This window comes from Mustela lutreola, chromosome 15 (genome assembly GCF_030435805.1).
Source record: "Mustela lutreola isolate mMusLut2 chromosome 15, mMusLut2.pri, whole genome shotgun sequence".
Classification (NCBI taxonomy): Eukaryota; Metazoa; Chordata; class Mammalia; order Carnivora; family Mustelidae; genus Mustela; species Mustela lutreola.
The window spans coordinates 23,045,987-23,073,385 of record NC_081304.1 but is presented as its reverse complement, the minus strand read 5'-3'; the positions used below and the strand labels follow the sequence as shown (position 1 = coordinate 23,073,385).

At 54.2% G+C, this 27,399-nt stretch overlaps 1 protein-coding gene across 5 annotated transcripts in view; it reads left to right on the top strand.

The window, feature by feature from the left end:
• Window positions 1–27,399, top strand: part of ARHGAP23 (Rho GTPase activating protein 23) — a 78,151-nt gene that overhangs the window by 47,950 nt on the left and 2,802 nt on the right. For 4 of the 5 annotated variants that reach the window (XM_059148060.1, XM_059148059.1, XM_059148062.1 and 1 more), the window contains 12 exons: window positions 2,841–3,158; window positions 4,508–4,569; window positions 4,823–4,953; window positions 5,607–5,728; window positions 6,147–6,302; window positions 9,984–10,062; window positions 12,645–12,718; window positions 12,991–13,080; window positions 13,884–14,009; window positions 21,006–21,047; window positions 21,637–21,733; window positions 23,834–23,865. In XM_059148060.1, coding sequence (XP_059004043.1) covers window positions 2,841–3,158; window positions 4,508–4,569; window positions 4,823–4,953; window positions 5,607–5,728; window positions 6,147–6,302; window positions 9,984–10,062; window positions 12,645–12,718; window positions 12,991–13,080; window positions 13,884–14,009; window positions 21,006–21,047; window positions 21,637–21,733; window positions 23,834–23,865 — 1,329 coding nt within the window. The remainder of the gene's footprint in view (window positions 1–2,840; window positions 3,159–4,507; window positions 4,570–4,822; window positions 4,954–5,606; window positions 5,729–6,146; window positions 6,303–9,983; window positions 10,063–12,644; window positions 12,719–12,990; window positions 13,081–13,883; window positions 14,010–21,005; window positions 21,048–21,636; window positions 21,734–23,833; window positions 23,866–27,399) is intronic. The other variant, XM_059148061.1, reaches the window with a different exon arrangement.

The following is a 27,399-nucleotide window of genomic DNA, read 5'->3' as shown; positions in this document are numbered from 1 at the left end:
TCGGGCAAGGGGGAACGGGTGTCACAGGTCCCTGCAGTCACAGACCTAGCGCATGAGCTGGACATAACCTTGGAGACCCGCTAGTGCACTTTTCATTTTACCAATAGGGAACACTGATGCCAAGAGAGGGGACTTGACTTGTCCAAGGTCACTCAGCTAGTTTGGTCTCACAGGGGCCCCTTGCCACCACCTCACTCTGATACAAAAAAAAAAAAAAGAAAAAAAAAAAAAGAAAATCCCCTGGAGGGCCATGCTGTCTCCTGCTCTGACAGTCCTGCCTGGGACCAGCAGCTCTGTGGTGGTGGGCAGGGCTTGTGGCCAGATGGGGCTGTGTTACTGCCGAGGAAACTCCTCACCTGGTTTGTTCGGAGGGCAGAGGCCCATGGTGGGTGAAGAGGAGTGGGTAGACCAGGAGCCCAAAGAAGGGAGAAGCCCTTGGCCCAATGGGAGGAGATGGAGCCCCTGCCTTCAGTGTGCTCCGAGGACGATTAATTCGTTTATTCAGTGAATTTTGAGGAGCTTTTACCCTGTGCCTGTGGGTGCTCTAGGCTCTTGGATGTGGCAGAGGAGAGATAAGCTCCCTGCCCCCAGGAGCTTACCACTTATTGGAGAGATCCATATCCTGCGTAATGGGAAGTTGCAGTAAGCACCCCGGGAAAATGAACTGGGTCACATGATGGCCTTTATGTTTGCAGGTAACAGGGAGCAGGCTTTAGAAAAACAGGGTCTGTGAAGGCCTCGCTGAGGAGGTGATATGCGTGACATTTGAGTTCAGGCCTAATGGGCAAGAGGGAGACCACACAGAAAAGTGAGAAAAGAAGTTCCGGCCAGAAGGAACAGCGTGATCAAGGGCCCCAAGAAAGGAAGCGTTTGGCCTGTTCACTAGAAAAGGCCCCTGTGTCCTAACACAGCGAGAAAGAAGCCGGTGGAGAAATCGAGTTTGGAGAGGGAGGGACACATCACAGAAGTTCTTAGATTTGATTGCAGTGGGCGGCAGGAGCCCAGGATAGGGTGCTGAGCAGGGGAGAGGTGGGATCTCATTCGCATTTCTGAATGGTGGCTGCAGGGACGCCTGGGGGCCTCCTTTGGTTAAGCATCTGCCTTTGGCTCAGGTCATGATCTTGGGGTCCTGGGATGCAGCCCCATGTCTCGGGCTTCCTGCTCAGTGGGGAGTCTGCTTCTCCCTCCAACCATCCCCGCTCTCATGTTCTCTCAAATAAGTAAATAAAATCTTAAAACAAAAAAATGACAGCTGCAGGGGCGCCTGTCTGGCTCAGGCAGTCAAGTGTGCAGCTCTTGGTCTGAGGGTCATGGGTTCAAGCCCCACGCTGGTTGGAGAGTGGATTATAGGAGGCAAAGGTGGGGACTAGGAAGGTTTGTGTAGTAGTGCAGGTAAGAGGGGTTGGTGGTGTGGACAAGGTGGTGTAGGTAGCAGGAAAGATGGAAACAGGTGGTATTTTGGAAGCAGAGCAGCTGTGCCCTTCTGATGGATTGGATGTCAAGGGCGAGGAAAAGGGAGGGGTCAAGGGCAACTCCCAGGTTTCTGGGCATCTGGGTGGATTTACTGAGCTAGAGAAGTTGGGGGAGGGGTGCTGTGGAGAGTAAGTTTGATGACAAAAAGCAAGTGGCCCATGGGGAGCAGGTAGTATGCAGAGCACCTAGGGGACAGCACGTGGGGACACTGAGCAGGGAGGTGCAAGGCTGTGGCGGGGGGGAGGAGGGATGCCAGACCAAGGATACAGTTGGGAATTTGGGAAGTACCATCAGCAGACAGACAGGATTTAAAGCCACAGGCACAGATGACATCATGGGAAAGGCGTGCAGGGACAGGGGAACCCAGGAGAAAGTTCTGGAGGCCCCCCCCTTTAGGGCAGGTTCTCAGCCTCAACTCTGGTGACATGGGGGTTGGATGATTCTTAGTTGTGGGGGGGCTATCTTGGACATTGTGGGGGTGATTAGCAGCGTCCTTGGCCTCTCCCCACTGGATGCCATAGGACTTCCCCAGGTGTGACAACTGAAAATGTCTCCAGACAGATGTCCCCTGGGCACCATTCACCCCTGTCAAGAACCGTTGCTGTGAGGATGTTGCGGGGAGGGAAACCAGTGGAGGAGACCGAGAAGGAGTCATTGGAATTGGGAGGAAAAACTGGGACCCTGGGCAAAGCAGAGGCAGGGGCCAGGGATGAGACCTGAGTTGGCTGGCAGTGGGCACTGATGGGGTCCCGGATGACAAGAGAGGGTTTAGAGAAGGAAGGAGCAGCAGGCCAGGCCACATGTCTCAGAGGGGTTAAGGAAAGGGCTGGGGAGGTCAGAGAAGCTGCCACTGGCTTCAGCAACACAGGGGGCCCAGGCAGCCAGGATACTGAGTAGAGCCTTGAGCCAGAGGCGGAAGAGCAGGGAGATCAGGTGCCCATGGATGACTCTTGACCTGTCTGGCTGTGCAGGGGCAGTGTGTGGACTAGGAAAGGTTTACAAGGATTTTACCTAAGGTGGACCCCGCTGGGCGGCCAGCTTCTGTGGGGCATTGTGGGGGGGGGGGGCGATGCCCCTAATGCTACTATTGAAAGATGCTAGTGTTGAAAGGAAGGTTGGGGACCCTCTGGAGGTGGGGGTTGCACCGAAAATGATGGGTGGGGCTGTCCAGGCAGGGAAGGGGCTGGGCAGGAGGGGTGTGTGCCAGGGGCTGGGACACCACCTCTGTGGCTGCCGGCAGCTCTCCTCTGGGCCCCTCTTCCTGGCCCCTCTTCACCAGGCTTTGGGGTGGGGGGGGCTGGCCGGGCCTCTCACACCCGCCCCCCTCCCGTCTCTCCCCCTCCCCCTCTCCCTGTCTCTCCCTGCAGAAAGCTGGCGGCGGCCTGCGCCAGTGGAAGCGGGTGTACGCCGCGCTGCGGGCGCGCTCCCTCTCGCTGAGCAAGGAGCGGCGGGAGCCCGGGCCGGCGGCGGCGGGGGCGGCGGCGGCCGTCGCAGGTGAGGACGAGGCGGCGCCCGTCTGCATCGGCTCCTGCCTGGTGGACATCTCCTACAGCGAGACCAAGAGGAGGCACGTGTTCCGGCTGACCACCGCTGACTTCTGTGAATATCTCTTTCAGGCTGAGGACCGGGATGACATGCTGGGCTGGATCAGAGCGATCCGAGAGAACAGCAGGGCCGAGGGCGAGGTGAGGGCCCAACCGCCCATCCTAGGCCAGGGGTGGCAAAAAGCGAGGGGAGGGGGGCAGGGAGGCCCCTCACCTGCCAGTGTACCTTGTTAAGCTCTCTCAGCCTCAGTCCCTTGTCCATGAAGTGGGCTAACAGGAGTGTACCTCGCAGCTCCCCACCCCCCGGGCTTTCGTGTGAACAGAACATGCAGACGGCGGCTCCCAGAGCACCTGGCATCCTCCGGGTTCCCTGGCTGGCAGGAACCATAATAACTGGAGGAATGGCACTAATTATTATTATTATTATTATCATTATTATCATTATTAATTATTATTACCGCCTTGGGCGGGCTCTGGCACAGAGAGGTCAGCTCCAGGCCAACCTCTGATGGGGTATCAGGAGGCAGGGGTTTCTTCTGGAGGATATTACAGAAGGAGGTGCCCCTGGGCCAGCGGCTGGCACTGCTGACAGGGCGAGCCTGTCAGCAGGGCATGAACACATTGACCTTGGGAGGAGGCCAAGGGGATTGGCCTTTGGCAGCAGGCTGCACTGGTTGAGCCAAAGGGCTTTGGCCTGCATTTCAGGGTAATTTTAAAACGGCACCCCCTCCTGGGCAGCTGTGGCCACACACTAGGAGCCTGGGCCCGGGTGTCGGTGCTGCCTCGCCCTCTTGGCCAGGTGCCCACACCCCGATGCCCCAGCACACTGGAACAAAGTGACACGGAGGGCCTGAGCTCGGGCTGCTCATTGCCTGAGGATGGAGGGCCTGGGCCCTGGGCCATGTGTGCTCCTGCTCGGGCCATGGGGAGAGAGGCCCTAGTACAGAGCCCCTGGGCCACAAACCTGCTCTCCCTGAGGGGAGACCCATCTTCTTGCTGAACCAGGCTCTGCTCTCCTCAGAACATTACCTTTCCTCGCTATAGGGAGGCAAGTCCTTGGAACTTATGGCCCCTGCTCTCGGGGAGCCGGCCGGGCTGTCCCCCAGCAGGGCCTAGTCAAGGGGTCCCAAGTGACCTTCCTTATTGCAGTCGCTGCTGTCATGGGGCACCTTCTCTGTGCCTTGCCAGGAATGCTATCAGTGCCACCTGCATAATTCTGTACCCCAGCCCTGAGGTTGCCCTATTATCTCTTCCGCTGCTATGGAAGAGACTGAGGCTCAGAGAGGTTAGTGGGTTACTCTAGGTCACACAGCTGGTGAGGGGGTGCTCGGGAGTCCAGCCCCGCTCTTTCTCGCTCTAGGGTGTGAGCCCTCCAGCCTGCAGGTGGAGGAGAGTGGGGGGGGCGAAGTGGAGGCAGGGGCCAGGGATGAGACCGGAGTCGGCCGGCTGTGGACACTGATGGGGTCTACTTTTTCTTTGCTCTCCTCCAGGACCCCGGCTGTGCCAACCAAGCTCTGATCAGCAAGAAGCTTAATGATTATCGCAAAGTAAGGTGAGACCCGGCTCTCCTAGACAGTCCTGGCTGGGGGCAGGGGCACTCGGGACAGAGGCCATCCTCCTGGCCCACCGCTAGGCCCGAGGGCAGCCCTCGAGTCCCCCTTTGCTGGGGGCACACAAGATGCTGGGGGCCTTGAGGCCACTGCTTCAGGGCTGGGGAGGGGGTCTAGAGCAGCAGGAGGCCAGGGCACGTGGCATGGCAGCGCACCCCAGATGAAGACTTCTCCTCTCCCCCTTTTCCTACACAGCCATAGCTCTGGGCCCAAAGCTGATTCCTCCCCCAAAATCTCTCGTGGCCTGGGGGGCCTCAAGTCTGAGTTCCTCAAACAGAGTACTGCACGTGGCCTCAGGACTCAGGACCAGCCCGCAGGGAGCAAGGGTAGGAAGGTGTGGCTGCTGAGGGTGTGATGTGTGTGCGTGCATGTGGGACGGTGGGGCCTTGGGAGGAGGCCAAGGGTCAGCCCTGTGTGTGCGTGGGAGCTGTGGGCTTGTGTGTGTGTGTGTGTGTGTGTGTGTGTGTATGTGTGCTGGCCTATGTGCGTGCCTGTGGGTATGTGCCTGGGAGGGTCTGGGGGCTTTCAGAGTCTCAGGGCTGGAAGGGCCTGGAACCTGATTTCCTTCCATGACATCCCAGCTGGGTAGCCTCCAAGTGTTTGCTTGTGTCCCTTCAGGAGCAGGAGACCCATCTTCTCTGGAGGCATCCTTTTCCATCTTTATATACTTTAGGCTGGGAGAAAGTTTTTTCTTTGGCTATACCAGAATCTATGGCTCCTACCTTATTGTTTTAACCCTCGAGACCACATAGAAATCCTTACAGTACTCTGAGGCCTGTGTCCTCGGGAAAACACACCCTCATCTCTTAGGCTTTCTCTCAGGATATAATTTCCCATCAGCCCTCAGCATTCCAGTTGCTTCTCTGATGGAGCCCCCCTATTTCCAAACATGGGTGAGTGTGTGTGACCATGTGTGGTTTCTGCCCCTGCCCAGGCCCCCCCAGCTCACCCTGGTTTTGTCTGCCTTCCCCTACCCCAGATGACAGTGCCGCCCCTCCCAAAACCCCCTGGGGCATCAACATCATCAAGAAGAACAAGAAGGCAGCCCCTAGGGCATTTGGGGTCCGGCTAGAGGAATGCCAGCCGGCCATAGAGAACCAGGTGAGTCTCCACTATACTCTAGAGTGAGCAGCGAATGGGGGAGCCCAGGGTACCTAAGGCCAGAGCTGAGGGAGGTACAAACCAGCTCTCTATCTCGCAGACACAGCAGTTGGAGGGCTGGGGAGGCACCCAGGGAGGAGACAGCAGAGCTAAGGCAGAGCCCAGAATCCCCAGGCATGCAGCTGGTGCTCCTCAGCACACCTCGGCGAGGCTCTGGTGTTCTGTTTAACCCCCAGGCTGGAGAGGACTGGAGGCTGTGAGAGCCTATGTCCCCCCATTCCCCTACCCTGCACAGGGCTCTCAGCAGCAGCTCTGGCCTTGCTCTGCTCCCGCCTTGGCCTTCCCACCTCTTCCAGCCCACTGGTGGGGAATTTTACCTTTCGCCTTCTTAACATGCTTGCCCTGCCTGTGTCTCCAGCGGGTCCCCCTGATCGTGGCCGCATGCTGTCGCATTGTAGAGGCACGGGGGCTGGAGTCCACAGGCATTTACCGGGTGCCAGGCAACAATGCAGTGGTGTCCAGCTTGCAGGAGCAGCTCAACCGTGGGCCCGGCGACATCAACCTGCAGGATGAGGTGGGCACAGCGGAGGAGCGGGGCAAGGCGATGTGTGTGTGTGTGTCTCTCTGGTGTTTGTTGGACCCTGCAATGTGCCTGGCAGTAGGCCAGGGCCCCGAGACAGGCGAGGCGGGACCTGCCCTGGCAAGCTAGTCCTGGGGATGGGCATGACCCTGGCCAAAGCTGGATAGATAGACCCAGTCACGGACAGGAAGCCCTTGACGGCAATCCTTTCTGGGACTTTGAGGATGAATAGCCATTCACTAAATGCCAGTGAAAGCCGGGTAGGGCCATTCCAGGCTGGGGGAATGGCTGGGGCAAAGGCGTGGGCTCTGATGGGTCGCCAGCAGCCAACTCACCTTCTCTGCAAAGGGCCAAATGGCAAACGCTCTAGGTGTTGGTTACCACTCGGTCTCTTCCTCCTCCTCCTCCTCCTCTTTCTTCACAGCCCTTTAAACATGGAAAAGCCCTTCTTAGCTTCAGGGCCATACAAACAGGCCATGGGCTGGTCTGGAGCCCTGGGCTGTGGTTTGCAGAGCCCTGGCGGAGAGGGCGAGCATGTGGTATTTTCTGGAGCAGCCAGCACTTCAGGGAGGTGGAGGGCTGGTCAGGGGAGACAGAGGCAGCAGGGGAAGGAATCTTACAGCCTGACTTAAGGGCTCCCTGTAAGTTACACGTCAATTATAAATCAGTGAAGCTGGAAAAAAGCCAGAAATGTATTTCAGTGTGAACAAGAAAAATAACAAAAGTGTTTGCAGCAGCAGGGCCAGTGTTTCTCAAACTGTGTTCCCCAGAGGAGCTGTGGGGGGGCAAGGAGCAGGTCAGGAGCCCCCATCCTGGCTTGAACTAGAGCAGTCTGCTTTGTTCTGTTTTTTAAATGTCCGTTATTTTCATATTGGGTTTTCATGTTTGAGAAGAGGGGCTCTGCTGAGATAGATGTTTGGGAAGACCACAGATCTGGGCAGTGAAGTCCCATGAGTCCCATATGGTGAAGGTTTTTGTGATACGGGACAGTCTTCCTGCCCTTGGGGAGAAAATGGGGAGACATGCCATGTGGGATAGGAGGCGAGAGAAAAGGCTGATCTGACCAGGGACCAGATTGTGTGATGAGGAAGGAGAAGACACTGAGGGCTGGCGCAGGCAGGAAACTTGAGTGTTGGAATCTTTAAAGATGAAAGTGAAGGAGGCAGGTGGACCGGAAGCTCATTCCGGCTGGGAACGATGACATTTTTCAAAACCCCAGAGAAGGGCCTGGGTGTCGGGAGAGAATGGACCCACCTCCTTCCTCCTTCCTGGACTTGGCAGTGGGGAGGGTGAGGCGCAGGGCAGGAGGCAGAGGGCTTTTGATGGCTCCAGTGAATCCTTTGACCTTGATTCCATGGGCAACGGGGAGCCAAAAGTGGGGTCTGCTCTAGCTTATGCCTGGTGGGTATGAATGAAGGAGGCGCAAAGCAGGGCATCTACAGGAGAAATTGCTGCTATGTGCGAAGTGCCAGGGGCCAGGAGGACACGGGGGTCCCAGGGGAATCGGGGGGATGGGAGCAGCTCTAAGAGCTGGCCACATGGGAGGGAGGAAGGGGGCGCAGGGAAGAGCCAACATTTGAGCTGGGGCTGATGGTATGTCTCTGGCAGAAACTGGGGAGTAGGGCTAGAGAAGGAGGATGAATTAGGGTGGGGGCCCCCCAGATTTGGGGTGATGGCCAAGAGTTGGCTGGAGAATGGGTGTAGTTGGGGCGCAAAGCCGGACGATGGAGGGAGCTGCTGGATGGGCAGAGGTGGGAGGTAGGAGGAAGGGCTGGGCTCCACATGGTTTGGAGGAGAGGGTACCAGTGAGGCCGGGGCTGAGGGGTGGATACACGCACAGGGGAGGGGTCCAGAAGCTGTGGGTTTGGCAGCTGGAAGATGAGAAGAGCCCTGCCTCAGGGATAGAAGGTGACAGGGCAGGTGGGCAGAAGCTGCACTGGGTAGGGGCGTGTATGCACCGAAGCACATTTGCTGGGCCTTAGCCGGGGAGAGGCATGGCCAGAGCTGGTGGGCAGCCGGCCCAAGTCAGGGCCCAGAGTGTGTTGGATGGGTGGTTTTGTCTCAGACATCGGTCTTGTCCTTTGTTGTTGGACTGCTGAAAGTTAAGTGTTTGATTTTGTTTTTTGTTTTTTAAATTTTTAAAAAAGATCTTACTTATTTATGAGAAAGAGAGAGAGAGAGAGAAAGAGAAGGCATGAACAGAGGAGATGGGTTGAAGGAGAAACAGACTCCCTGCTGAGCAAGGAGCCTGATGTGGGGCTCAATCCTAGGAGCCTGGGATCATGACCTGAGCTGAAGGCAGATGCTTAACGACTGAGCCACCCAGGTGCCCTGGAGGTGAAGTGTTGTGGTCAGGGTACCTGTAACTCCTCCTGAGCCTGAGGGGAGGTACTGTTTGTGGGATGGTGTGGCATTAAGCTGTGGACCCATTGTACAGAGCGTGCATATCGTGGAGCTGGGTGTCTTTGTGGAGAGCCTCACCTTGTTTTCTGGGCCGGAGTTACTCTGAGTAGTTCCTGGCAAGGCTGGTACCCTTGACTTACGCAGGGCGGTGGTGCCCCCTGGTGGTCGAAGGCCCAAAGACCCAGCCATGCTTCTTTCTTGCATTTGACAACATATTTCTTTAGAACAGAGTTTCTCAATCTTGACACTTCCGGCAGAATAGTTCTTGGTCTCAGGACTTTGTCGTGGGCATCACAGAAAGTTTAAGAGCACCCTGGACTCTATCCGCTGGATACCAGTGGCAACCCCTCTCTCCCACTCCCGGAAACCAAAGTGATTCTAGAGTATCACCAAATGTCCTGAGGGCGTGATTTCTGCTGCTGGGGAGAACTACTGTCTTAGATCAGCTTGGGCTGATTGAGCTCACTGCGTGGCAGGAACACAGTGGGGGACGGGACAGACAGGATCCCTGCTCCTCATGGCGCTGCAGTCCTATCAGGCAGATAGGCAGGGACAAAGAGACGAAAGCATACAGCAGTGACAAAGTGTAGCAAGTGCCATGGAGGAAACAAAGGGCTGTTGCTCAGGTGACAGGGTGGTGGCAGCGGTGGCTGTGTTAGCTGGCACTGTCAGGGAAGGCCTTCCAGAGGCGGTGACCTTTGGGCAGGGTGAGGAGCCAGGCCTGTGAGGGTAGGGGAGGAAAGTTCTAGTGGAGGGAATCATCAAGTACAAAAGGCGTGAGACAGGAAGGTGCCAGGCGAGAGCAACTGCTATGTCATGGATAAAGGGGAAGGGTGTCCAAGGATGACTTTCTGCTAAATGGGGGACCCTGGGAGGCACAAGGGTGTGCTAGTAGGCCCAAAGAGGTCCAATCACCAAGGAGGTTTTGCTCACTTCTGTCCTGCAGTGGGGGCACCAAAGAAGGTAGCTGGTACTATCTATGGGTAGGCAAATGTTGGAGTCTGCTGGGCTTGCTGGAGCAGGGAGGGGCTGAGCCGGTTGGTCAAGGGGCCAGGACCTAGCTGGGGACTGTTCTGCCACCCGCCTCCCCCCCGCCCCCCCCACCATGAGTCTTCTTAGCCCGAGATCTCTGGTCTGGGCAGAGCTGCAAGTGTACCCCAGGGATGGCTTGGGCTGGGCTGGGCTGGGCTGGACTCTGGGGCTGGACTAGCATGGAGGCATGGGTGCCCCACTGGGCCTGCCTGGGGCCTGACGTCTTTGCCCTCTCCCTAGCGCTGGCAAGACCTCAATGTGATCAGCAGCCTGCTCAAGTCCTTCTTCCGGAAGCTTCCTGAGCCTCTTTTCACCGACGGTGAGTAGCAGGTGGCGTTGAGGATGGAAGGAGGAGGGATGCCTATCCGTGCTGCGCTCCAATCGCTTTTTCAGTTGGATTTGTTGGTTTCAGTCTTCGGGTTTTTGTTTCCATGTAAGAGAAACACATGCTTGTCACAGTCTTGGTATAGATACAAGTAAAGAAAGCGCCAAGGTCCCTGTCCCCAGAGGTTATCCTAGCACTTTCTGAGGACTGGCTGCGTGCCAATCCCAGCTCCTTCCAACAGCTCCACTAGGTACCATTATCTCCACTGGTAACGAAGAGGAAAAGATTTGGCCAAGGTCACACAGGTTGTACATGTCAGAGCCAGCATCTGGCCCCAGGCACACTCCAGAGCCCAGGCTCTCAACCGTTTGCTGAGCTGCTTATTGATGGTCTGTCGGGTCTGTTGTGTTTCCTCCCAGACCGTCTTACACACACGACGGAGACATACATGCAGTGATAGGGTTGGGAGCTGGGTGAGTTTGCTGATGCGTTGACAAATATGGAACACCTGGCTCTCCAGGGGAAAAAGCCTTGATTCTTAGTGTTTTTTCAGTTACCAGAGTACAAATCTTCCCACCGTGGCTTATTTTAAGTTCCTGATAGGCTGCTGTCCTTAACAAAAGGAGGCTTCAGGGGCGACTGGGTGGCTCAGTGGGTTAAGCCTTTGCCTTTGGCTCAGGTCATGATCTCAGGGTCCTGGAATCGAGCCCCGCATCGGGCTCTCTGCTTGGCAGGCAGCCTGCTTCCCTCTCTCTCTCTGTCTGCCTCTCTGCCTACTTGTGATCTTTCTCTGTCAAATAAATAAATAAAATCTTTTTTAAAAAATACCAAAAACAAAAGGAGGCTTCTAATTTTGCGACTCATTCATGTCTGTACAAAGACCTCTACCTCATTCTTCTTTTAAATCAACCACATAGTTGTTCATAGTCTGAATAGATTATAATTTGCCTAATCACTCCCCTAGGGATGGATATTTAGGTTGCATTCAGATTTTTGCTCTTACAAAAACGGTTGCAAAGACTTTCCTGAAATGTGTCCCTGCACACCTGGATTGGTGTCCTCAAGGTAGATTCCTAGACGTAGGATTTCTAGATCAAAGTCCTGGTTGGCATTTTGGAAGCTAATGTCAAGTTGCTCTCGGAGAAGAAGGCCCTACTTCACACTCTTGCCAACAGCTTAGGAGAGAATTTGCCTCCATGCACCCCCATCAATGCTGGATGTTATCAATATTTTACATTTTTGTTAATTGGAAGAGAAATGTCATCTCATTACTGTTTTCATTTTTGTTTCTTTCATTACTAGGGAAATCCACTATCTTTTCATTAGTTTATTGGACTTTTCTGTTTCTTCTCATTTCCTGTTCAGATTGTGCGCCCATTTTCCTGTTGGGTTGTCTTTTTCTGGTACTGATTTGTAGGACACAAGCTCTGTATTAACCCTTTGTTAGGCTTTGCAGATGTTTGCTCCTGGTCTGCCATTTGCCTGTTAACTTTGCATTGTAAGGAATTGGAAACAATTATTTTTTTAAAAAAGATTTTATTTATTTGACAGAGATCACAAGTAGGCAGAGAGGCAGGCAGAAACAGGAGGAAGTAGGCTCTCTGCTGAGCAGAGAGCCCGATGTGGGGCTCGATCCCAGGACCCTAGGATCATGACCTGAGCTGAAGGTAGAGGCTTTAACCCTTTGAGCCACCCAGGCGCCCCAGAAACAATTATTTTAAGTGTAGTCAAAGCTGTTGGTCTTTAACAGATTCTACATCTCATGTTTAGGAAGGCTTCACAATTGTGGAGACATTTTCTTGTTTTTTCTCGGTATTTTAATGATTTTTACATTTGGCTCTGAATGCAGTTAAATTTGTTTGCATACTATGTGAGCTGGAAGTCGAAGATAACTCATTGTCCTAGGGACATTTATTGATACCTCCATTCTTCCCCCACTGATTTGAAATACTGCTTTTGTCCATAGTAAACATCCATGAGGCCTCTTCTCCTCCTCTCTGTGTCCTCATCCTTGGTCAGCTCTCCCTGTGAGTCCCACGCGGCTCTAGCAGTGTTGGGTTTTAAGTACGTTTCAGTATCTCAGAGGGCACGTCCCCCCTCGTCATTTTTCCTTTACAAGTTATCCTCAGCTATCCTTATGCATTCACTCATCAGATGGATTTTAGAATAAACTTACCACGTTCCATTTTTTTAAAGCTCCTCTTGGGCTTCTTCTGGGGACATCTTGACCCAGGTGGGGTGGGCATCTGGAGGCTGATAGGGCCCTCCCTCTTTCTAAGTAACCTTTTCTTCTGACCTTGTGGTGTCTTTGTCCCGGACACTGGGGCAAGGACCCCTCTTCCAGTATCAGCATGCAGCTCAGGTCTTAATTCTTCCCAAACACACACACCTGGGCTAGCCCAGGTCAGGTGCACGCCTGAGTGTCGCAGTCATGGATTTGGTCATGTGGACATGAGGCTACGGAGCTCCCCCCGAACTAAAACAGTCTTGGCCTCCTCAGCTTGGAAGCAGCACCCCCTGAGAGTGGGAAAAGGGACTGCCTCCTGCCTCTCTAAAGAGTCTTCACTGTGTTCTAGACAAATACAACGACTTCATTGAGGCCAATCGCATCGAAGACTCAAGAGAGCGGCTGAAGAGGCTCCGGAAGCTGGTAAGGGGGCAGGGACAGCCTTAGGCAAAGGGCAGACTAGGCTGGGGGAGCGCCACTGCCCTGGGAGGCCTGGAGTCCAGTGCCACCAGTTCCTTCTGTGACCTTGGAGAGGCCCTTCTCCCCTCTGGGCCTCAGTTTCTCCATCTCTCCAACAGGGGTGGTTAGAGGGTGGTTTCCAGACCCCCGAGATACGGCAGTGGGAACCCCTGTGGGGTATGATGGGAAGGTGGGGAGACCCTCACAGCCCCGTGTCCCTTCTTGCTTTCCCCCAGATCCGGGATCTCCCAGGACACTACTATGAAACACTCAAATTCCTCGTGGGGCATCTGAAGACCATTGCTGACCACTCGGAGAAAAACAAGGTGGGCGGACGCTGGCATGAAATGTGGGGGAAGGAAGCATAGAGGGTCCTCTCAGCATACTCTAAGCTCCTCTGGGTCAGGTAATCCCAAGGTCCTCTAGGCATGCCCTCCTCCTTAAAGGTCATCTTGTCCCCACCCCACCCCTCTGGAGTTCTCCCGGGGAGAGCCATCTCCTGAGTTTCTGAGGGTCTCCCAGAGGCAGAGAGCCACAGTCCCGTTGTGTCTGATGGAAATCAATCCTTGGATCTAGCTCGAATCCCTTGCATTGCATTTTCCTTTTCTTTCTTTCTTTTTTTTTTTTTTTTAAGAATTTATTTTAAGTAATCTCTACACCCAACGTGGGGCTCGAGCTTGCAACCCTGGGATCATGAGTCACACGCTCTACAGACTGAACCAGCCTGGCGCCCCACATTGCATCTTTATAATCAAGCCTCTATATCTTCTGGTTCTGCAGCAGGGAGAATGAATGGAGCTATAGGAACTCTTCCAGTTTTAAAATACCCTTAGAACCTCCAGCAGGCCCCTATTCCAGGGTCTCTCACTGTTAGCACAGTGTGGGTGAAAAGTTTGGCCACTGCCCTTGGCTGCCAGGCCTAGAGATGAGTAAGACTGAAATCTGGCCTGCACTCTACTTACCAGGCATCTCCATGCCCAACAAGGAGGAGTCTATCCCCTAAGCCAGGCATAGCCCCGGATGTGTTTGGGCCTTGGGAGTGAGGGGCCCACAGTGAGGGATGCCTGGGGGACTGGAGGTCAGAGCTCACGGGGGTGTGAACGCGGACCTGCTCTCCTCCCCTGCCCAGATGGAGCCCAGGAACCTGGCCCTGGTCTTCGGGCCAACGCTGGTGAGGACATCTGAGGACAACATGGCGGACATGGTGACCCACATGCCAGATCGCTATAAGATCGTGGAGACGCTGATCCAGCACGTAAGCAGCCATCTCGCTCCCACACGCCTTTGGGGAAGGACAGGCAGCATAAGCAAGTGCTCCTGGGATGGCAAATGCCCTTCAGAAGCAATGGGCTGCGTTTCCAGACCAAACAGGAACGGAGCCTAGAATCCTTCTTTCGAGGATGTTTCGTCCCTGAGCTTCCAAGATACGTGTGAGGGTCAGAGGGCAGAGGAAGGTCAGGGAAGATGCTGCTGGGTTGGCGAGCCACGGGGTGAGTGCAGGGGCACCTTTGGAAGGTGGCCTCCAGGAGAATTGTCCTGGCAGAAACAGGCAGACAGGTGGACAGGCGTAGGGGGTGGGGGCAGAGCTCTGCTTTGCCGGCCCCACTGCAGCTTCGGGGAGCAAAGGGTGATGCCCAGAGGAAGGGAGGGGAATGGGGCAGGGCAGAGCAAGGGATGAGGCCAGTTCCTGCACTTGTGCTCCCCTATGTTTTGGGCTGGTCTCCTCCTTTCTCATGGCTGACTGGAGGCACTGCCAGCCCCCTGTCTCTAAGGATTCTGGTTACTGTCTTTGATAGGATGAGAACCTAGAACAGCCAACAGGGGGCGCAGGAGGCCTTGGTCCTCCAGAGCCAAACCCAGAACAATACCGCCCCCTTCTGGGGCATTCAGGGATTTTTTTTAATCAATTATAGATTTTGCATTTTTAAATTTCCCTATCTTCGGTAGATGCCAATATTATTTCTTCCTGCCAGGAGAAATAATATTGGCATCTGGCCAAGGAAACGGGGTCCTTGGCCTCTGCAATGTCACAGATGCTTTAGGGAAGGGAAACCAGGTCATGCTACTTCTATCTTATAGATGAGGAAGCGGGTGCTCAGGCAAAATGACTTGCTCAAAGCCACACAGCTAATAAATGACAGCCCTATGACTGTAGGCCAGCTTTGTGTGACCAAGGTTTGTGTTTCCCTCTGCCTCTACTGGGGGGTCAGACTCCTGGGTTCATCCTAGAGCTGACTTGGCTGGCCAATTGAGGTGGGGTGGCAGACTTTGGTCCTGCTGACTGGCCCTGCCTGCTTATTTCCTTTCTTTATTGGGTGGTTAAGGCTCTGAGCCTCAGGAGGGAACATGGAAGCCTTTTCTCAGGCTAACACTGGAACACCAGCCCGGGAGCCTGCTCCAGAGCTGTGAGGGAAGCCAGGGCCAAGGGGCAGGGGCAGGGATCCTCATGTGGCCTCACTCTGGGGCAGCTTATCTCCCTTGGAAAAGTTCAGCTCCCCAGCCCAACAGGTAGCCCCTGGAGCCCCCGTGAGTGTGTGCTTTGGGCCAGTGCCAGTGCGGAAGAGAGGGAGACTGGCCCCACGGTTCCTAGGAAACCCTTGGAAGCCCAAGGCCTGTGGTCAGCTGGGGTGCCAGGAATAGCACTCTCTGGGAGAAAGGAGGCCCAAAGTGTGTCCATTTACCTCCCCTGCCATTGGTCCCCCAGCCAAAGGCAGCCTCTCCTTTGGGCGGGGTGGCTGGAGGAAGAACACATCTGTGTCTTTTGCAGTGGTCTTTCCAGCGTCCAGCCTCATGCCTGGCAACATAGTAAACACTCAGGGTCTGCTAAGCAAATGAATGAAAGGGTTGCTTTTGAGGTCCTACCCTTCTGGGCTTTCGCACTCAGGGATTCGTTCCCGGGCCCTCCTGGAACTGGGGCTTCTCCGTTCTCTGCCTCCTTGGCACTTGGACATAATCAGCCAGGACAGTTGTCAAGGGCATGAGCTCCCCTCCCCCACCCCGAGTCCCCTGGAGTCCACCCAGCCAAGTTTGCCGGTGTCTCTCTGGTCCAGAGCCAGCGTAGTCGTGAGGGCAGGCCGGATGGGACTTCGGCAGGGAGCACTCCAGCTCTGGCCCTGAGCCTGTGGCCAGTCAGTGGGTGGTTGAACATCGCGGGAGACATGACCTCCTGCTGGGTTTCCGGCCGCAGCTGTCACCTGGCCTCCCTACTGGGGGCTCCCGTCCCCCGTGAAACTCTTGGACAGCAGCACTGGAAGGGGCCGAGCCCCATCCTTGTGTGGCACAGTGCACAGAAACGGGTGTGGAGAGAGACACTGACATGCCCGGGGTCACACAGCACGATCGTGGTAGAGTGGAGGTGCGCAGACCCAGGGGGTCACCTTCCCAGTGGCAAGTCGCCAGCCAACCCATGACCATGTTCACTAAGCCACCTGAAACACAAACAAAGACAATGTCGAAGCATTTGTTCCTTGATTCACCCAACAAATGTGATGATCCCTCCTGCACACTAGCTCCCACCTCAGCACTAGCGACCTTGGGAACCAGATCATTCTTTGTGGGGGGCTGTCCTGTGCATTGGAGGATGGTTAGCAACATCTCTGGCTGGATGCCAGGAGCACCCATCTGGTTTGACAAATGCAAATGTCTGTGTTTGCCAGATGTCCCCTGGGGGGCCAGGGGCCCAACTCACCCTGGTTGAGAGGCCGTGAAGCAGGGCTGGAGGGCTCTGGTTCTAGGACCAGCCGGCTGAGTTCATCTCTGCCTCTGTTCCTTGCCTGCTGTGTGACCTCGAACGAGGGACTGACTCTCTCGTCTGCAAAGCAGGAGAGTGGTTGTGCTTACCTCACGAAGTAGTTGGGAGGCTTCCATGAGTTAATAGCTGTAAAGACCCCAGATGCCCCCTAGCAGCTAGGACTTGGTGTGTGGGTTCGAGATCGCCATGCTTGACCTCACGGGCTTTACTCCACGCTGGAGCCCGGTGTACCTGCTGGGACCAAGGGGATGGAAGCCAGGCCCTGCTCCGAAGGAGCGTTGCCCAGGGAAGATGTCATTCATTTTCTGGGCTATGGCCAGGGAAGCCCCATGGGAGGACCAGACCCCGCCCCAGGTGTGGGGCTGGGACCATGGCTGGGGGCTCCCTGCAGTGTCTTCAATGGCCTCAAGGAATTTAGCCAGGCAGGGACAGGAGAACTCATGGCAGGCAGAGGGAACTGAGTGTGCACCAGCTGGCGGGCATTCTTCCAGAGAACTCTGGGATGCCTGGAAGCCTCCTTCATACCTCTGGCTTCCCACGGCACTTTTGGGCACCCGCAAACACTGGCTTCTCAGGGCTCCTTCTACTCAGCCTGTCCCTGGGGACTGCACCTTTTTGTAATTTCAGCTAATGTCTATTCTACACTAGTAGTGTGTAGTACTGAGCGCTTAGCATACAGTGTTTCATTATTTTTTAAAAATTTGAATGGGGGGCCACCTGGGTGGCTCAGTCAGTTAAGCGTCTGCCTTGGGCTCAGGTCGTGATCTCGGCGAGGAGTCTGTTTCTCCCTCTCCCTCTTGTGCCTCTCCCCCTGCTTGTGTTCTCTCTCTCTCTGTCAAATAAATAAATACAATCTTAAAAAAAATAATTTAAAGGGACAGGGTTGCTTGGTGAAGGTCCAACTCTTAATTTCGGCTCAGGTCATGATCTCAGGGTCGTGATGGAGCGCGACGCTGGGCTGCACACCGGGTGCGGAATCTCCCTCCCTGTCACTGTGCCCAGCCCCTCTCCTGCTCACAAGGCATGTGCGCACGTGCTCGCTCTCTCTCTCAAGACATTTATTTTTAATGGAGTTCTAGTTGACATGTGACATTATGTTAGTTTCAGGTGTACAACATAATGATTCGATATTTGTATATATTGTAAAAGGATCAGCACTGTTAAGTCTAGTTACCACCCATCGCCATGAGTAGTTACAGTTGTTTTTCTTGTGATGAGAAAGTTTTTTAAAGACTTATTTATTTATTTGAGAGGGAGAAAGTGAGAGAGAGCAGGGGGTGGGAGAGGGAGAGGGAGAGAGAATCTCAAGCAGACTCCCTGCTGAGCACAGGGCCTGACATGGGGCTCGATCCCAGGACACCGGCCGGGCTCATGACCCGAGCAGAAATCAAGAGTCAGACGCCTCACAGACTGAGCCACCCAGGCATCCCTTGTGATGAGAAGGTCTAAGATTTATTCTCTTAGTAACTTCCAAATAGACAAGATGGTGATATCAACTATAGTCATCACACTCTATATTACATCCCCATGACTTACCTGTTTTGTAATTGGAGGTTTGTACCTTTTGACCCCTTCACCTCCTTGGTCCTCCCCCCATCAACTCCTGGCAACCACCGACCTGTTCTCTCTGCCTCTGAGCTTGGATTTTGTGTGTCTCTTTGTTTTAGAGTCCACGTGTAAGTGAGCGCATATGATGTTTGACTTTCTCGGTTTGACTTATTTCATTTAGCATAATGCCCATGAGGTCTGCTCCTGTGGTCACAAAGGGCAAGATTTCTTTCTTTTTATGGCTGAGGGGTATTCCATTTTATAGACATACCATGTCTTCTTTAGCCATTCTTCCACTGATAGACACTTAGGTCACTTCCATATCTTGGCTATTGTAATAATGAGCTGCAGCGAACGTCAGGGTGCAGATATCTTTTCTTGTTGGTGTTTTGTTTGTTTTTTCCCCTTCAGATAAATACCCAGAAGTGGAATTCCTGAATCATAGGGCAGTTCTATTTTTAACTTTTTGAGGAACCTCCATACTGGTTTCCACAGTGGCTGCACCATTTTACATTCCCACCAAGAGAGTGTGAGGGTTCCCTCTCCCCCCACATCCTTGCCAACAGTTGGTATTTCTAGTCTTTTTTTTTTTTTTTATAATAGCCATATGGGATTTCATGTTAATTCTCACCACAATTCTAGAAGTAGATAGTCCTATTATGCCCATTTTGCAGATAAGTAAATAGACTCAGAAAGGTCATTTACCTGAGGTGAACTTGAGCCTGAGACAACTGATTTTAGATTTTGTGTTATTCTTTTTAAAGATTTTATTTATTTATTTATTTATTTGAGAGACAGAGAACACGTTTGTGTGCACACACGTGTGAGGGGGAGGGGCAGAGGGAGAGAGAGAAGCAGACTCTCCATTGAGGAGGGAGCCCAATGCAGGGCTTGATCCTAGTACCTGAGCTGAAGGCAGGTTAATGCTTAACAGCCTGAGCCACCCACGCTCCCCAAGATCTTGCATGATATCTTATTTTCTCTTCTCTTTCCTACTTCTCTTCTGTACCACTTATTTGGGTTAATAATACACCTGACTTCAATTAATAACTGAGGTTCATTGCACACGGTCATTATCAACCTGCAAGTCTCCTGTCTCCCCTTCATTTCTACCCACTCTGCTGCACCATAGTGACCCACTCTAATAGGTTAATATGTGTCCTTCCAAACCACTTCTTTATGCTTATTTTATTTATTTTTAAACAAACAGTATTTTAAAAAAGATTTTATTTACTTATTTGACAGAGAAATAGTGAAAGAAGGAATACAAGCAGGGGTAGTGGGAGAGGGAGAAGCAGGCTTCCTGCTGAGCAGGGAGCCCGATGCAGGGCTCTATCCCAGAACCCTGAGATCATGACCTGAGCCGAAGGCAGAGGCTTAACCCACTGAGCCACCCAGTGCCCCAAACAAACAGTATTTCTTTTTAAAGTAATCTATCTGTCCAACGTGGGGCTTGAACTCACAATCCCAAGATCAAGAGTTGCACGCTCTACCAACTGAGCCAGCCAGGAACCCCAGATATTCTGCGTGTTTTAATTTCCAATCAGTGAGCTTAGCTCCTTTGCTTGATTCTAATTTCTGTACTGTCAGGGCTTAGCTCAACTGTCTTAAGTGTCATTTTCTGTTTACACCATTTTCATTTTATTTCTCTTCAGTCTGTCCTACCTTGCTTTGGATGAATTGATTTTTATTTTCCTGATAGGAAGATTACACAATTTATACAGCCCGTCCTGTGTTTGATCACACAATCATAACAGCCCATACTTATGTTCCTTTTCACTGACAATTTATAAAGCTCGTCAATATTCGTTGTCTTCCTTCTAAAAGCCAACTACCTTTGTGTACTCTCCCCTGTCACTGGTGTCTCCCTCTGTGTCCAAAATCTGTTGCATTTTGGAGATACTTTGTTTGTTTGTATATGTGCATAGTGTCCTTGCTTGGATCGACAATGGACTTTTCTATGCTATTATCCATCCTTCTCAGAGCTTGCTGCTTCAACCTGGAGTCATTTCTTTATGTGCTCATGTACACAATTAAGAGAGTCTTTGTGCGGTAAGCATTTTGATGTCTTAGAATAGCTGTAGGTCATGCTCAAAGTGAGAGTTTAGCAGGGTATAAAAATCTAGGTTCCAAATTCCTACATTCATAGTCCAGCGATACAGCAAAAATATTGTCTTCTTGGGTCTGCTGCTGCCGAAAGTTCTAGTTTACAGCTGACACTTGCTCATTTGCAAGCAGTCTATTTTTGTTTTTCAGAAAACTTTTAAGGTTTCATCTTCAAGATTCTCAAATTTCACAAAATACATATTTAAGAGTGGGATTTTTAGTTTATTGTCTATGCTGTTTGGCATTTATGCGAAAACGCTTGCCAGCCTACCCCTCAGGGAGCCTCCTAACACGTCCCTCCAGACACTTCTCTTTCCTGGGGGGAGGAGGGGATTCCCCCCCCCCCCTCCCGCAGTGCGGTGCCCAGCATTGGGGAGAGGTGCACAGCGCTGGTAGCCAGGAAGAGTCTTCTCCCTGCAGTGGCCCCAGCCAACACTAGATGGCGCTGCTGCCCCCCCCATACTTGGGAGCCAGCCGCAGTGATGTGCCCTGGACAGTGTCTAGTGACAGCTGGCCCCAAATCTCTCCCTGAGCCGGCTCTCTATCAATCTTAGCCCCCTCCCTGTCCAGGCTGCATTTCCCTCCCCACACTGGGGTCCAGCCTTTTCTCTCCCCCAGGGTTTCTCATAGTCTGTGGAGTTGGGTCCTGGGGTTCATCACCCTCCATTGAGGACTTCTAGTAACCAGGCAAGAATGAGGTTGTTGAAAAGAGGAGGGACCCTCGCCTTGGTGCCCTCTCTTGCCCTTGCTCCACCTGACATCGAGCGGGGTCCTCTGGACTGTGCAGCTTGTCTTCCCTCAGCCCCTTTCCACACCTGAGTTCACTTCCTTTTGTCTCCTCTGCAGTCAGACTGGTTCTTCAGCGATGATGAGGACAAGGGAGAGAGAGTAAGTGATGTGGGGGCAGGGGTGGGTCTGGTCTGAGGTGGGCCCTCATCCCAGGCTGGGGGCCAGGAGAGGGCAGACAGCAAGACTCAAGCAGGGCAAGGTCCCTGTCCGTGGGGCTTCCCAGTCTGGTGGAGGAAACATTGACCCTCTCTTCAGGAGCCTCTAATCTAATGGGAGACACAGTCCTTGCCTTCATGAGCCCCGGGTCTGAGGGGGAGATATAAGCCTTACCCTAAGGAAACTGAGTCCAATAGCAAAAGTAAACCCTACCTTCCCATCTTACGTGGAAGATACAGATCTTAGGAAGGTCCAGTCCAATGGGGGAGACCCGGCTCCTGCCTTCAGCTGAGAGAGCAGCTCCAGCCTTTGGGGGTTTAATCAAGGTGTTGGAGAAGGCACAAAATAGCCTAGTGGGGGACATGTAGGAGCTGCCCTCAAGAGTGCCTGACGGATGAGAGAGCCAGCCGCTGCCCTGGTGAGCCCTGGTCTGATGGAGGAGTCACTGGCCCCGCCTTCAAGTTACCCCAGCTTGCAGGACCACAGTCCAGCCATCTGAGGGCATGCTGGCTGACCGTCCTCCTATTTGCAGACTCCCGTGGATGACAAGGAGCCTCAGTCAGTGCCCAACATTGAGTACCTCCTGCCTAACATTGGCAGGACAGTGCCCCCTGGGGACCCAGGTTCAGGTGAGTGCAGGGGCTCGGGGAGGAGGGGGTGGGGGTGGACTCTGCATTCTCCAGGGTCCCAGACGCCTGGCCACATGCCCAGCTTCCCTGCTCTGCCCTAGCGGGGCCCTTGCGGGGCCCTTGCCTGCCCCTGCCCCCTGGAGACTGGACTGTGGCAGGACCATCTCCGCTCCAGGGAGGTGCGGCTTGCCCGTGCGCCCGCCTCCGGGTCTGCTCAGCTGCCCCCAGGGCTGGGTAGGGGCTGTGTTCGCCCCCCTTCACTGGTTTCCTTCCTGAGCTTTTTATTTCTCTGGGGCTGTGTCCTTCCAGGCATGTTCCTCTTTTTAATTTTTCTTCCTTTTCTCCTTGCACCCCTCCACCCTCCTCTCTCTTCTCCCTGTGCTCTCCTCCCGCCCCTGGACCCTGCCCCCTCTTCTCTCCTTCCCCTCCTCCAGCGGACCTGTTGGAGATTTAAAGGGTACAGTGTGGCATGGCGGCCTCGGTCACTAACAGTGGCGGGTGATTATAAGAAGGCTGGGCAGGCCCGAGGGGCAGGCAGAAAGGGTCCCGGACTGTGAACACATCGATGTGACATACCAGCTCCCCTCGCTTGTTAACAGCTTACCCCGGCCCTAACCCTCCCGGCTGAAGGCCCCTTCTCAGGAGGAAGAAGGCGTTTGTTGGAGGCAGATCCTATCCCCTTGCCGGGAAGTCTGAGCACCTCAGGTTGCCCCCCACAAGTCCCCAGACTCTGGCCTTCTCTCTGTGCTGAGCCTGGCTACTTCAGGTTGTCCAGAGGAGGAGGCTTAGCTGGAAAGGGGACCCAGCCTGTCTAGACACAGGGGGTATCACCCCCCCCCCCCAAGCCCCGCTATAGCCACAGCTCCTGCCTCAGTTGCCTCTGAGGGCTGGCTCTTCCTGTGTCTAAAACCAGAACCCCTGGTCACTCAGCCCCTATGTCCTGTTTCTGGGCGCTGAGCCCTGTAGCAGAGCAGCCCAAGCAGCCCCTCCTTGGCTTAAGGCACTAACTTGTCCCGCCCCATGGGTGAGTCCCCCTTCGTATTTTGACGGCTCCTGTCTCTGACAGAGGCATTCCACAGCACCCCTAGTTCCCAGAGGCAGGCTGAGGAGGGAGGCAGAGGACAAGGTGGGTGGGGGTGGCAGAGAGGAGCCCCCCGTTTCTTCTAATCACCTGCTGCCGCACCCCTGCCCCGTGTGTCTCACTGTGTGGTCAGCCGTCTGCTCTTCTCACTGTGTGCAGGGGAGGGCTGGGGAGGAGGGCTCACTTGCTTGCCAGAGAGTGTGGATTAACCTGCCCACTGCCCCATCAGACCCCGGGAGGTCCTTAGATCAGCCTGGAGAAGACCCTGACAGGACTGGTTTCTGGTTCCTTCTCTATCCCAGTGATGTTAAGGGAGGGGGACCCAAGACCCATGGATGTAACAGTTTCACTCTTCTTCGTAGCTCTGATCATTAACAGGGGCCTTGCCCCATCAGAGCAGACTGAGCTGGAGTCTGGAGCTGGAACCCAGCAAGGCCTTAAGCACCAGCCCGCTCTAGCTCCTGTGTCCCGCCCCCCGGCTGCCTACCCCTGTACCCCATCGCACACGGGGTCCGCCGTCTTCCTCCTGTCCTGGAGTCGGGGTGGGTGGAGATAGATGTAGGTCCCACCTGTCTGTGCACTGTGTGGTCTCCCATTTCTCCAGAGCATCTGTGACTTGCCGTGTTTCATTGTGGTTTCTGTGGATTGCCGTCTGGTATTCGGTATTTTCTCTCCAATACTTCAGAGTAACAGGGACAGGAGGGGCGGGGAGAGGAACTAGACCCAAAGAAAAGTCCCCCCTCCCACCCCTTGCCCCTGACCCTGGCCAGTGAGAGTCTAGGGACTGGCAGCCTGATGTCACTTCCTGCCTCATTAGCCGCTGACATCATTAGCCGCTCCATCCCTGTCCCCACAGGAAATGACATCAGAAGCCCATCACACTCCCAGGACCCGGGGAGATCTCAGGTGTCTGAACTCCCCGGTGTCTGAAGCCTCGGAAGAGAGGGAGTTGTGTTCATGAGACAGCCTCCTCCTGCCCCAATTTAACTTTCGTTTTTCTTTCTCGCTTTCCCCAACAGATTCCACCACCTGCAGTTCAGCCAAGTCCAAGGTGAGTGCCAAAGCCATTCCGAAGGCTCTATCCCTGTCCAGGCCAGCCCGCTCTTTGCTTTTGGTCGAGGGAAGGGGGAGAAGTGCTTGTGGCCCCTGAGGAAGGTTGCTGGTCCCTGGGAAGGCAAGTGGGAAAGACTGTGTGTACGAGGTCAGTGGAGAAGCTGCTGACCTTGGCAGTGCTGCGGGAGGCATCTGGGGGAAGAGAAGGCTCTGGCTTGGGAGATAGGCGGCCGGGGGTGGGGTGGGGGCAGGCAGTGCGCCCAGTGGTCAGAAGCACAGCAGTCCTGGGTCTGAGTCCTGGCTCCAGCATTCCGTAGCTTCGGGACATCAGGCAAGTTGCTTAATTTCTTTGTGACACTCACTTCCTCACCTGTAAATGAGGCCTGGTATTTATCCCCATTTATGGGGATATGGGAACCAGCAGATATGTCTGCTACAAGTAACTAGGTTTTTTGGAGAGCCCAAAGCAAGCAGAAGTAAGGAAATAATAAAGACAAGAGCCTCAATCAATGAAATTGGAAACCGTGGAGAAAAATCGATGAACCCAAAGCTGATTCTCCGAACCAGCCCTCACAGTCAGCTAGTCCTGCCTGCTCCAGAGCCCGGCCTCTGACACAGAGCCCGTGAGGCCAGCACGGCTGTCCAGCTGTTAGAGTAGAGCTGGATGGCCAAGGGGGTTGTCTTAGCGTGGGCTGCCATGACAAAATGCCACATATGCCACATATGGGGTGGCTTACAAAACAGACATCTCTTTCGTCACAGTTCTTAAGGCTAGATGTCTAAGATCAAGGTTCAGCATGGTCAGTTTCTGCTGTGAGCTCTCTTCCTGTCTTGTGGATGGTCGCTTTCTCGCTGTGTCCTCACAGAGCAGAGAGAAAGCAATGGCACATGCTCCCTGGCGTCTCCTTGTGTCACAGAACTAATGCTGCCATCAGGGCGTGACTGCCTTCCCTCCCAAAGGCCCGGTCTCCAAATACACTAGGGGTCGGGGCTTGCTTTGGCAGATGGATTCGGGGAGGGGGACACAATTCTGTCCGCAGTAGTGGGTGAAATCACTAAACTTTGGTGATCAAACCAGACTCATTTTGGTCTGGGTCTCTAAGCTCTGGCCAGGTCCCAGTGAGCCCAGGGTGCCCAACACCAAGCAGGTGCTCATTACGTATCAGATGAATGTACTAGGTGGCGGGGAGCCTGGGAGGCCCAGCTGGTTAAGTGTCCAACTCTTGATTTCGGCTCAGGGAAATTCTTGATTTCCCTGACTTTTGATTTCCTTGACTTTTCTGTACGTGCCCTGACCTCTGCCTTCCTGGAAGGGACCATTGCGACCTCACTGCTTCTGTAGCTAGCAGGGAGAGAGGATATTTGATCAGGTGGTCCTAGTGTCCTCTCAAGTCTCTCCGAGAGAGAGGTCTGAGTCTCTCGGGGTCATAAGATAGAGCCACATGGCGGGCTCTGCACTGGGCATGGAACCTGCTTGGGGGTCTCTCTCTCCCTCTGCCCTGCTTGCATGCTCTCTTGCTCTCTCAAATAAACAAACAAACAAACAAAAAAGAAAGAAAGAGAAAAAGAAGAATGTCCTGGACAGAAAGAAAGAAGGCTGCTTTAGTCTAGGACAGAGGCCCCTGCAGCCTCTCCACAGAACTTCTGACTGCACACCTGTGGGGCACTCACTGGGTCAGAAGACTGTGTAATTGGGAGCAGGTTCATTACGGTGACCCAAACCCAGCTCCATGTTACTTCCACCCATTTTCCCCTGCTCGCCTCCTGGCTTCCCAGGGCTGACCTCTTGACTTTTCTGTACGTGCCCTGACCTCTGCCTTCCTGGAAGGGACCATTGCGACCTCACTGCTTCTGCAGCTAGCAGGGAGAGAGGATATTTGATCAGGTGGTCCTAGTGTCCTCTCAAGTCTCTCCGAGAGCATTGGCCAGTCGAAGTGGCACTGGCCACAGCCAGGGAGCCCCGTGCCTCTGAATCCCGACTGCCTGGCATGTGTTGGCTTTCTCAGAACCAGCTGATGTGAGAGAGAGCACGTAGGTTGCGGGGGGGCCACGCGAGGCATCTCTGGGTCTCCATTCAGTATTAGGCTGTGCGTGAAGCAGGCGGTGGCTTTGGAGGAGGGAGTCACAGGGCAGGCCATTCCAGCCCAGCAGGGGGAGCAGTTCTAGCCTCTGGGTCTGCAGGGCCTCCAGTGTCCAAGGGACTGCCTTCATCCCTTTTGTCAGTTTACTTGACATTTACTGAACGCCTGCTATGTGCCAGGCATGGCGCTAGGGGTCAGGTATGCAAATAGAAATAAGCCACAGACCTTACTCTCAAGGAACTCAGGGTTTGATGCAGACGATATGGAAACAGACCCATCCTGATGGGAGAAGAGCAGGTGCAGCTGTGTTTTCAAAGGACAAGGCGAGGGCTTCGAGGTGGCCACATGGAGGACTTAGAGCTCACCCAGCAAGTAGGGTGGGCTGGGGGGGGACAGCGACTAAGGGCTGCCAGTGTTAAAATGCAGGGGGGTCTGGCAGGTGGGCATCGCCCAAGTGAAGGCTGTGTTGGGGTTGGGGTTGGGGTTGGGTTAGGGAAGGCCCTAGGCTGGGAAAGTTGGGACCAGATTATGAAGGGCCCTGTGTCTGGGCTTCATTCTGGTGGGGGTGAAGGGGCCCTGCAGAGTGTGGAGGTGATCAGACTCCCGTCTAGTCTTAGAAGGGCTGATTGCTCTAGAGGAGGAGGGACTGGGGTAAGGGAAGGGTGGAGGCGGGGAATCCTATCAGGAAGAGGGCAGAAAGGTCCAGAGAAGGCAGAGTGAGGGCCTGGAAAGAGAACGGTGAGGATGGGCTGGGTTTGGGAGTCACTTCGGGAGAATCAAGAAGAAGCAGGGGAGAGGCAGGAGGCAGAGAATCCCCTCAAGGTGGGGAACATGAACGCAGGTGGCTTGGGGCCAGGGGTAGGGAGCATAGTTCAGTTGGAGATAGGAGAGTTTCCGGTGCTTGCAGACACTTTGCTGGAGACGGATTTGCCATTGGAAGAAGAGTTTTGGGGTTCAAGGGAGAGTTGGGTGTTGGCCAGTGACGGGCAGCATGGGATCTGCTGGGGCACCATAGAAGGCTAGGACCAGAAAACACCCACAGGACTTAGCAGCGAGAACGGGCAGGAAGTTGGCCAGTGTGGGGTTGGGAATCACTGTTCTGGAGCAAAGTCGTGTGGCCACTCCTGGTGGCAGAGCTGGTGGTTGGATTGATGTAGGGCTGCGGGTTGTGGGTGGCACGCTGATGGACTGTCTGAAATGCCAGCCCGTGGGCAGCCGTGGAAAAGGGAAGTGAACTTGGGCGGATTGCCCTGGAGAGGCCCATACATACGGGAGTAGGTGCAAAGGCAGATTTCCCAAGTGGGAGTGAGTGGCGATGAAGGGGGTAGAAGCTGCGGTCGGAGGGAGGTGCCTGCCAGGGTCTGGGGATTATCACCCAGGACAGTCTCTGTGAAATGGGTTCAAACTGTCAAGTGTATTCCCTCTCGAGAGGCTATTATCTCCAGAGCCGC